The sequence below is a fragment of the Schizophyllum commune genome, assembly GCF_000143185.2.
Source record: "Schizophyllum commune H4-8 unplaced genomic scaffold SCHCOscaffold_5, whole genome shotgun sequence".
Lineage (NCBI taxonomy): Eukaryota > Fungi > Basidiomycota > Agaricomycetes > Agaricales > Schizophyllaceae > Schizophyllum > Schizophyllum commune.
The window spans coordinates 1,859,121-1,869,182 of record NW_026089542.1 but is presented as its reverse complement, the minus strand read 5'-3'; the positions used below and the strand labels follow the sequence as shown (position 1 = coordinate 1,869,182).

Below are 10,062 nucleotides of genomic sequence, written 5' to 3'. Positions count from 1 at the left end.
GAACCTAAAGTGTACGGCGACTAACGCAGCGAGGAGAGTATGGTCCGGGATTGACTCGGCGAGGGACCCAGCCATAAGGTGTTCGGGGCTTTGCAAGTCCATGCTGAGCTCTGAGATTGCTAGATGTGGGCGTTGACGAGGACCGTGAGCGCACTGGTCACTTTGGTGCTGAAGGCCTTGCAATGCTTTACGGCGTCAGGAACCAAGCCGACGTGATGTGTCCGGGATCCACGGGTAAGGGGAAAGTGTGCGAGCTTCATGTTGAATATGTAAATGCGCTTGGGGTTCGCGCAGCTCAAAGGACGCGACATGACCGTGGACGCGACGAACAAGCTAAGCGCTTCCTTATCTGGACCGGTTCGCGGCTGGTTCGATCAATGCCGTCAGCCACGTGCTATGGTCAGTCCAACTCAAACTCAACTTGAACCGTGACGGTCATCAAGTGGGCTGGGCCTACCAGTGTGACCTGAACCACCCATCTCCCGGCGCTCGTTGCACGTCGGAGCTTTGCAGAATCTGTATCGAGAGAGACTACCCGTGGACATTCCCTAGAGATCAGCAGCTTGTTCCCCAGCCTGTTTGCAGCCAAAAAGGTAATGCGCGCGCTAGGAAATGCAAAGTGAAGCGACTACCTATGCAGGGTCAAAAAGCCACCGATCCCGCCGGTGGGTCCTCCGCTACCTAAACTCCGCTCGTCGACTCATCCCCCATGGATCTCCGTAGCCGACAACAGGCTCATCAACTCGATAGTCGCCGACCTTGCAGAACTTGCTGAGTTATCTCGGGCTTCAAGCTGCCATGGATACATGTCCCCTCGTTTCACCTTTCTCTTATCTCGTCTCTTTCCATACGACAGCTCCCAATTATGCGATCTTACATTGATTTCGCCGGCCTCGCGCAGCTGCGCTCGACCTCGGCGTACCGTCAGCGACAGCACTGAGGGACACAAGCACCGACCGGGGATGGGTCGGGTGAGGATCGCTATCGTCGGCCCTCCCGGGTCCGTTGCGACATACTGTGGGTCACCCTTTCCAAAGATCAATGGAGGCAAGCCTGCCGTGATGCAATGAGGGTTCCCTCTCGTCTGGAGCTGACGTACACATACTTATAGCCCCAGCTGTATCCGACTCGCGACGTACACGGCTACACAGTCTGGAGCCTCGATAACACGTTATAGGCCAGCAGTATCGTTAACAAGCGCCTTGATCTGTCCGCCGCTGAAGCTTCTCCCCAACGTCCTTCCTCAACATGCCCACGCCCACGCTCAGAGAGTCAAAGGTTGACTGCCTGATCATAGGAGCGGGTCCCAGCGGACTTTTCTGCGCTAATGGGCTTGCGAGGGCAGGCCTTAACATTCGCATAGTTGACAGACGGTTGGCGAACGAGTTCTTCACCTCTACCTCTCAAAAATAATGACTATCTTACAAGACCAGAGCGAGTTTCGAATGGTCACGCGGACGGCATCCAGCCTCGTACAATAGAGGTTTTCCAGGTAAGTTACGAGCTTCTTTAACTGTCTGCTTTTCGTCTTTCGCATTGGGCTCATTATGCTTACTCTGCGCGTAGAGCTACGGCCTCGAAGAGCGCTTACTCAAACAGGCCAATCAAATGCACATGGCCGCCTTCTATAATCCTGGGGCAGATGGTGGCATCGAGGCAAGCACCGAGGAGCCCTCGACTGGCAGGTGTACTGACTCGTATCCTCAGCTTACCGAGCGTTGTCCCGCGGTCAATGCGCCTGGCGCGCGCTACCCATTTAAGGTACGTTTCCTCGAATATAACGGAAGCATCACACCTAGATCTTCAAACATAGGCCACCCTGCACCAAGGCGCTATTGAGGAGATTTTCGTCGACTCGATGGAATCAATGGGTGTTCATGTGGACCGCCCGACGGAGCCGCTGTCCATGCACGCTTCTGACAACGCGAAGGAACTGAGCGACCCTCAGACCCACCCGATACGCGTAAGTGTCTTTCCCTTCACAAGTGTGTCGGTCAACGATCTGTATGGCCTTTTCGTGCGAGTAATCCCACGATGATCAGCCGCTTCTTCTGTCGCAATCGTGCTCTCTCTTCTCCTTCCACTCGGATCCGTTCTGCGTTTGATCGAACCCTTGTCTGTCGAGATGTCGACTTTACTCACGCTGCATCGACACTGCTTGCTGATCCCCACCCACAGGTCGTCCTGCGCCACATCGATACCGGCGAGACCGAGCTCGTGCACGCCCGCTACGTCGTCGGCGCCGACGGCGCTCACTCTTGGGTGCGCAAGACACTCGGGATAGCGCTGGACGGCGAGCAAACGAACTTTACATGGGGCGTCATCGACTGCGTCCCCGACACCGACTTCCCGGACATCCGCAACTGGTGCGGCATTCACTCGGCCAGCGGGTCGTGCATGATTATCCCGCGCGAGGGTGAGAAGGTGCGACTGTATATTCAGCTGGACGAACGGAAAGCGGAGGAGTTCACGTCGGCGGGGCGCGTGGACAAGTCGAAGACGACGGTGGACCGGATATTAGAGGTAATAATTTGTGGCACCGAATTTCTTGAGCCGATGAGCTGACTATTGCATAGGTAGCGCAAAGGACTTTCCATCCGTATAGGATAGGTGTACAGGGCGACGCGGAATGGTGGACAATATACAAGAGTGGGTGCTGCCACACGCCCTCAAGCATAATTGCTGACGTTGCTGCAGTTGGACAGCGAGTCGCTTCCGCCTATTCCTCCTTCAGCAATCGTGCATTCATTGTCGGAGATGCATGCCATACGCACTCTCCCAAAGCAGGTATGTGCGTCCTCTGACGCGCCAGGAAGGCATCTGACCCTTGCTTATCAGGCCAGGGCATGAACGCAGGCATGTTGTACGTGCCCTTATGACTTTTTGTCGCTCTGTATCTCATTGGCTCGCAGAGACTCACATAATCTGAGTGCGCTCCCTAAGCATCGTTTTCATGGCCTTCGCTGACGTTTACTATAGTCTGGAAGATAGCGCATGTCATCAGGGGTAGCGCACATCCCAATCTATTGCAGACCGTGCGGTCATTTCAAGGACTCAATGGCGCCCTGCTAACGTCCTACAGTACGAGCTCGAGAGGCGAACCTACGCACAAAACCTCATCAACTTCGACAAGAAATTCGCAGGACTGTTCTCCGGAAAGCCTCGAACGAAGGCAAACTTGAATGGCGTTTCTCACAAGGACTTCTTGCAGTACGCCCTCGATTCTATTCTGCTACTCGTTCTCATACATTGCCAGTGTCTACCGGACGGCCTCTGGCTTCACAAGCGGGTAAGTACTTTAGTACACGCTCGACTTCGGGGATGGCTCTTGACTCCGACGGTCATGATCAAAGCGGTGCCTGGTCCAAGCGGGCCAGCGCCGCCGCCGCACCTACTCGCCGCCTAACGCGAAATTTCACGCCCTCGCCAGCCTCGCGAGCACTCGCAGGAAAACCCAAGCAAGCCGCCCGTCTGTCCAGTGCAGGGCAGCCCACGGCAGACCACGCTGAAGCCACCCCGGAACCCGATCACCCGTTATGCGCACGGCCGGTCACCCCGCCTGGTCTACCCAAGGCTCTTTCACCACAGCCGGCTATGGAACGCCTTGCCACGCTCCTCGAGAGCGCTTTGGCTGCTGTGGTCACCATGCAGGACTCACACCCCACCACGCCGACCTACCCCGATCGCGTCACTGCTACCCTGACAGCACTGGTGAAGCGCATGCTCCCGCCACTCTCCGACTCGACCCCAACGGCTGTGGCGCAGCCCGCGCATGCGCCGAGTCCACCCTCGCCCTCGCTCACGCGCGATACTCCACCCCCCATGCCGATCCCGACCCAACAAGCGAACGTCCCACTCGCGTCGCCACCGTCGCCACCTCGGCATTCACCCCCGCGGCGCTCATCCGCACCGCGCCAATCACGCGCCCATGCAGACACTCCTCATTCACCGGATGCTCGATTTGCCTCACACTTCACCCTTCGCTTCCCCAAACACGATGACCCCATCCGTCTCACAAAGACGCCAGCGGCTCTCCTGGAGCAACTCAACCTTTGCTGCAAATCCACCTCTTCCTATACCCCTGGACGTGGTGGTCTTGCCGGCCTCAGATGGACCTCGAATGGCAATCTCGTCATCCACACCTACGGCGATTTCACGGCTCAGAATGCATATGACAATGAAAAGCTGACCATCGAAAATGTCGTACAACGGAACTGCGAACCGCCGCTGAAACCAGTGCTGGAGCTCAGCGACCCGTGGTTCGGGGTGGTGCTGCACGGTATACCTGCCACGGACGTACTGGCTGCTATGGCCCAGTCTCCTTATCGCTTCCCCAATGAGCTCTCGACCACGTTCGGCATCCCCACATCCTCACTCAAGGATGTCCGCCTGCTCTGCCCTGATGGCGATGCTCGCAGGGTACAGCACGTGTCAACGCGCATTATGGTCACCAACTATTCGGCCGCCGTCCGCATCATCAACGCAGGAGCCAACATACTGGGGCACCATGTCCGTGCCTCCTGGTATTGCCCAAGAGCGCGCTCTAAAGAGGTGTAGTACCAAGGACATCTCACTCAATCCCAACTCGTAACCTACTTTCGACTCTAATCCTGGTGCACATGTGCCCACTAACACTATCACCACTTCCCGGGAGCAACAGGCTCAGCACCCGGGCTAATCCAGCCTGGTGCAGGCGAAGAAGCTCGCTGAGATGCTCGAAGACCAGCTTGCGCCGGCACCCGCCCCTCAAGACCTTCGACACACCCTCACTTTCCTCTTCCTCGTGCGACTACTCCTTCGGGAGACCAGGCGCGCTTCAAGTCCACAGCTCGCGAGTATGACACATGGCCACTTGGCTCAGATGGGGAGGGATCCGCAGCAACGTCAGAAACAGGTGGGCTCGAGAAACGGTGCTGGGACGTACCGGGCTGCGGGGGGATATGCTCTGTCCGCAGGCCACTCGAGGACCGAGACGACTGCGCTTACTGGGCTCAGGGAGCCTTGTAGAACCTTCACATGTAAAAAGGGGAAGGACCACCATAGGTGGCCCCTGCGGTCCAAAAAATGATTTAAAAAAAAAAAAAAAACACGCTCGACTTCAAACTAACACTGGCGTAGAGTCGGCGTCCAGTATCACGAGTCTGACATCGTCGACGGACGGTTCCAATACTGTGCGCCGAGACTCATTGTTGGACAAAGGATGCCACCCTATCCCTTTATGCGCGCCGCGGACTCAAAACCGGTCGACATACAGGACCTTATTCCCGCCGACCTTCGCTTCAAAGTGCTCGTTTTCGCAGGCACCACCTCGGATGCTTCGCAGCTACAAAGGGTGCATGAACTCTCCCGGGAACTGGAGTGCTTCACGTCGTCGCATTCGTTCGACTACATCTTCGTCAGCACCGTCAAGAAGGGCGAGTTGCAGAGGGCACAGCTTCCTCCCTTATTTGCGACCCAATGGCCAGAAAAGTGCGACCTATTTCTTATCCTGTACGCATCAATATACGCTGACAAAACTTCAGGATTTTAGTTGACGACCTGGACGCCGGTCGACGGATGGGTGGCCACGGCTACGCCGAGTTTGGGGTAGACGACCATGGCGCTGTCGCCATAGTGAGGCCAGATGGCTATGTTGGGATGCTGGCGCCATATGACCAGGTGAAGGAGCTGAAGGCGTACGTGGCCAGGGTCTTTGTCACTCCGACTGGGATGAGATAGGCCTTGAACCACGGAAGGGGCGCGCGCAATCCAATGAATGGTTGGCACAGTCTTCAGCGTAAATTGGGAAGGAATCGAGTCGGATTGCTGCCCGTGAAACGAACGATGGTGGCGCTCGCCATTTGCGCTTCGGACTTCACTTCCGTAGTCGTGTGCGTCGTGCTATCGCTCGACAGTCAAGTGAGTGGTCTAGGATTGAGTACACTTCCAGCATGACTCGCACATAGCGATGCTCTGCATGCTAGTGGGTCCGGTTCATACACGGAGCATTCTTCCGATGGCAGCGCGCCCTTCGCTGACCCATAGGAGAAGGACACCATACCCTTGAGACTTCAATCTTTGAATTGAGGCCAACACGACGGGTTGCCTCGGATCTTGGTCATTGCTCGCACGGTACCTTGGCATCGCGTGCATGAGCTTCGCTTGCGATGTATCTCATAGGTGAGCCCACGCTTAACCAGCGCTGCTTGATTGCCACCGAGACTCGAACCTCGAAAGGATCCAGTCTGTAAACGGACTATCCGTCGCGGTACCGAACCGAATTGTCACAACTTAGCTTGGGTTGTTTTGCAAAGGACTGCAAAGAAGCTAGCTAGAAACGAAGACACCTCCGGGGTCTGTCAGAATAAGTATGTGGCAACCTGATAGCAACGTCACCGCCACTCAGAGGCGTAGCGGCTGCACCGGGAACAAATATGGGAGTGGCCTGCATTGTCGACGCACCTGGAATCTTCGCAACTTCGTCTTCAGGTACGCATTCCATTGGTCTCGAGCGAAGGCATGCGCCCGAGGGCCGAGCATGATCATAGTGGCTTTTATCAGTAGTAATGGAGGAAGAGCAAGCTGAAGCTTGCGCCCAACAAGAAGACAAGGACGAATATTCTACTATCCTTCGCTCGCCGCCTTGCCTCCCGAAGCTGCACATTACCCTTCTCGACCGTCTCCGTAGCTGATATTGCATCTTCGTAAAGTTGGTCTGTAAGTTCCGTTTGCTGCGTGAGATGCGTGACTAGTTCCATCTGAAGCGCGCTGATGTCCTGCAGTCGCGACTCTGCTTGTTGCACGGCTTCCAGAGTGTCCTGCACTCCGCGCAGAATGCTTGCGTTCTCCGCCTCGAACTGCTGTATCTGTGACGAGGACAGCTCGAGGTCGTCGTACTCGTCGTCAGAGACCGTTGAGGCGTAGTCGTCGACCACGGGAGGCGCGGTGGATGACGAGGATGTAGAGGGTGTCGCGCCGATGGCAGTCGCGACGGCATCTCCCAGCCAGCTACCGCCCGTAACGCGTGCTGCTTGGCTCTGCGCAAAGACGTGGTCGACTGCGCCCAGGCCCGCTGCTTCGCGTGCGGCGCCAGAGCCCAATGTCTTCGTGCGCTCCAGCTGCCTCTTGACGCGCTCCTCTTGCATCTCTTTCTGCGCCTGGCTTGCCTCTGTAAGTCGTCTATTAAGGTACCAGGTGATCCCAGCGTGATGGGCGGCAACGAAGTCAGAGGCTTTGTTGGAGTCGTCCTGCCGTAACCGTGCAGGCAAGAACCGGTTCAATGGGTTCGCATTCTGTGATACTAGCTGGGCGCGTTCTAGCAAGCCGTCTGAGTGACATGTCACAATAATGGTAGAGTGTACGCACTCTTTTCTAATGCCTCCATCTCCTTTACTCGATCCGCGCAGCGACTGAGAATAACGCGCGCTTGCAAGTCGATTTGATCTCGTTCTTCGTTCGTGAGCTGCTTAATACCAGCCCAGGACTCGGCGCCCGCAAGATCTATATTTCTTGTACCCTTTCTGGAAAGGGGGGACGGGCGGGCATCGACATTGAGGTATGGCTTGCGGATGGACGCCAACATGCGCGTTAGAGTGTTTATATGATCCAACTACAGGACGTGAGTGGGACAAGCATGGAACGCGTAGAGTGTACGTACTATGGTGCATGCCTCCCTGAGGTATTCCTTGTCAATGCCAGTCGGTCGCGGGGGCTCACGCCTGGAAAGCTTCCGCCTCTTCGCGTCGGGGTACAACTTCTCTTTCTCGCGCAACAGTTCGCGAAATTCCGAGGTTATGTTCATGTAGACCATTCTAGACAGTCCGATAATTCAATGAGCGGGGAGAATGGGAGGTGATACAGGAAGTGAATGCAGGCGGAGGCAGGATACAACCTTCTGGACGGTGGCTGGGATGGCGGCCAACGCGAGCATGACGCGCGCCACGTTCAGTGACGCCACAAATCCAGCCCGTGGGAAATCCCTTCCATACACGAATTTTCTCGTTGAAGTTTTCCAACTCACCACCTCCTTCCATCTGGATGATCTTGCCGGTGTAGAGCCCATGCAGCCGGAGTCATTCGAAATACGGTGGCAGAAGAATATGTCCTCGTTTGAGGCCAGTTGTATGTCACTCACTACCTCTGGCCATAGTCTGGATAAACATGTCATCATTCGTCTCTCGCAAAGCGACTGAAGAGCCTCTTGTCCATTCCCTTCGCAAATACCTATTACAGTATATAGCAATCCCAAATGAACCAATGAATTTCGGTATCAACGAATGCAAACACTGCAGCCTCGATACTCAGACTTCAATACCCATCGAGCTGAGTGGCTGCCAGTGGCGCTGTTGGTCGCTCCTGCAATGGCGAGGTCATAGGACGCGACGCGCAAATGTATCGTCGTGTAACGCATTGCGCGATCGTCGACTGCCACAGTCTAAACCATTCACCTTCGCGGATGCCCACAACCTTGCGCGGACCCATCGGTGTTTGGATGACAGCAGAAGGACCAGCTGCAGACGAATATGTTGGGCCGAGAGATGAGGATGCTCCTGGAGTATCTGAAGACTCAAAAGACGGCGGCGCATCTTTTTTGAGTTCACTCGGTGCCGTGTCGGATGTTACTGAGTCCCACCGCTTCATGGCGAAGGCTGCGCCAGCGACCTTCCATCGTCCACCACCTCGCTTATGGAAGCGCTTGAAGAGCCAGATGAAAGGAAAGATGAGTAGGACGATAGATAAGAACTTGAGCCATTTGTTAGACAATGTGCGCGAGAGGCGGTTGTCTGGACGAATGTAGATCTTGTTCCGGAGCGTTCGAATTTCCACCGACACGGTGTCGTGGTAGAAGGTGCCGATGTACGAGCGAACGGCGTCCTCCAGCTGTTGGATGTTCCAACCGTAGAGCGTCTAAGTTATGTGATTAGCCACAGGGGCAACGACAAGGTCTGATATCCCACCTTCACGAACACAAACTCCTTCAAGTACTTCGGGCTCGCGCAGTACTTGTCGGCCCAGTCGCGCACAGTGTGCGAGCTTAGCAGTGACCCCGCACTTTCGAGGTCACCGCTATCGAACGCGGGTTCCAATATCCAAGGTGGTATACCCCTCAGCCAGCGTTCCTCGGCCCAAGCATCATGCCGCTTGCGCTCAGAGCGAGCGACCCTCTGCTTGCCATGCGGTCCTTCAACCTCTTGCACCATGAGACCACGATATGCAGGCTCGTGATCTGCGACAGTCCAGTGCACTGGGGGAAGAGGGGGCTCGACGTCGATGGCGAAGGAGAAATCGGTGATAGTCTCGGAGTAGTGTTCTGTCGTAGTGCGCCCGTCACGAGTAACTTGACGCGTTCTGTGCTCGGTATGAGTGCCCTCGCAGGTGATACGCAGAACGGGAGGTGCAGGGCACTGGGACAGGAGGAAACGATACAGCGCTTCACCTGTAAGGGAAGAGCGCGTTCAGTGTAAGCCGCTGGAAATGTACGATCTACGCACCGTCTTCGTTCAGGTGCTTATCATGGGAGATAATATTTCCATTGCTGTCCGTGGTGTATTCCGCCTCGTAAGGCGCAAAATCTGGGGGCGGTTCCTCGACCGCGGGATTGTTGGAAGTGTAGTCCACGATGGTCGCGTCGTACGGAGGAAGGCCGAAGAGATCGTCCTGCCCGGCTTGGCTGGTAGTTGGCTGGATGCCCGGGGCAGGACCTAAGCTGGAAGGCTCGCCGGAGTTGATGTAGTCCTGGCAAGCTCCGTCTCTGTCCTCCAGGTCCTCGCCCAGGTCAAGCAAGGGTCGCGTTTCTGCCCGCCCATTGGGACGACCTTTCTGAGACATGTTATCGTTGCCGTGTAGATGAGTACCGTGTCGAGGTAGTGTCAGAACCTGAGCCAGTGACTAACAACGTGCTGGAAGGCTGACTGGCAGTGACAGTCGAATGCAAAGCCAAGCGCGAGGCTGCGCGCCACAAGGCTCTCGGACCGGTTTGCGGGATCATATGCGCATATAGTAAGCGTTAACGCCGAAATGTTCGACTGACATGCCTGGCGAACGAGATAATGTATCCACTGCCAGGCCTTCATCAGATGTGTG

The 10,062-nt window shown here is 56.0% G+C and overlaps 3 protein-coding genes across 3 annotated transcripts; 1 reads left to right on the top strand and 2 right to left on the bottom strand.

Moving 5' to 3' along the window:
• Positions 1 to 1,248: 1,248 nt before the first annotated feature.
• On the top strand, positions 1,249 to 5,822 carry SCHCODRAFT_02687836 (uncharacterized protein; the record flags this gene model as incomplete). Its single annotated transcript, XM_050346800.1, has 12 exons — positions 1,249 to 1,373; positions 1,429 to 1,492; positions 1,567 to 1,656; positions 1,708 to 1,761; positions 1,814 to 1,963; positions 2,179 to 2,523; positions 2,577 to 2,649; positions 2,698 to 2,787; positions 3,033 to 3,210; positions 3,257 to 3,289; positions 5,119 to 5,469; positions 5,523 to 5,822. The coding sequence occupies 12 exons, from the start codon at positions 1,249 to 1,251 to the stop codon at positions 5,716 to 5,718; spliced, it is 1,749 nt and encodes a 582-aa protein (XP_050200572.1). The 3' UTR covers positions 5,719 to 5,822.
• A 652-nt stretch (positions 5,823 to 6,474) lies between these two features.
• Positions 6,475 to 7,896, bottom strand: SCHCODRAFT_02747727 (uncharacterized protein). The gene is made up of 3 exons (XM_003036640.2): positions 7,637 to 7,896; positions 7,345 to 7,588; positions 6,475 to 7,294 (listed from the first exon to the last, which is right to left on the bottom strand). Exons 1-3 carry the CDS (start codon positions 7,787 to 7,789, stop codon positions 6,537 to 6,539), a joined length of 1,155 nt encoding a protein of 384 aa, XP_003036686.1. The 5' UTR covers positions 7,790 to 7,896; the 3' UTR covers positions 6,475 to 6,536.
• A 128-nt stretch (positions 7,897 to 8,024) lies between these two features.
• SCHCODRAFT_02539413 (uncharacterized protein) lies at positions 8,025 to 9,914 on the bottom strand. The gene is made up of 3 exons (XM_003036639.2): positions 9,471 to 9,914; positions 8,937 to 9,415; positions 8,025 to 8,886 (listed from the first exon to the last, which is right to left on the bottom strand). Exons 1-3 carry the CDS (start codon positions 9,805 to 9,807, stop codon positions 8,287 to 8,289), a joined length of 1,416 nt encoding a protein of 471 aa, XP_003036685.2. The 5' UTR covers positions 9,808 to 9,914; the 3' UTR covers positions 8,025 to 8,286.
• Positions 9,915 to 10,062: the final 148 nt, after the last annotated feature.

Coding starts and splice junctions, on each gene's coding strand:
- SCHCODRAFT_02747727 (XM_003036640.2), bottom strand. CDS start 7,789: ATGGTCTACATGAACATAACCTCGGAATTTCGCGAACTGTTGCGCGAG. Junction 7,589..7,636: donor TCAGGGAGGCATGCACCATA/GTACGTACACTC, acceptor CACGTCCTGTAG/TTGGATCATATAAACACTCT. Junction 7,295..7,344: donor GATGGAGGCATTAGAAAAGA/GTGCGTACACTC, acceptor ACGGCTTGCTAG/AACGCGCCCAGCTAGTATCA.
- SCHCODRAFT_02539413 (XM_003036639.2), bottom strand. CDS start 9,807: ATGTCTCAGAAAGGTCGTCCCAATGGGCGGGCAGAAACGCGACCCTTG. Junction 9,416..9,470: donor TAAGCACCTGAACGAAGACG/GTGCGTAGATCG, acceptor CTTCCCTTACAG/GTGAAGCGCTGTATCGTTTC. Junction 8,887..8,936: donor AGGAGTTTGTGTTCGTGAAG/GTGGGATATCAG, acceptor CACATAACTTAG/ACGCTCTACGGTTGGAACAT.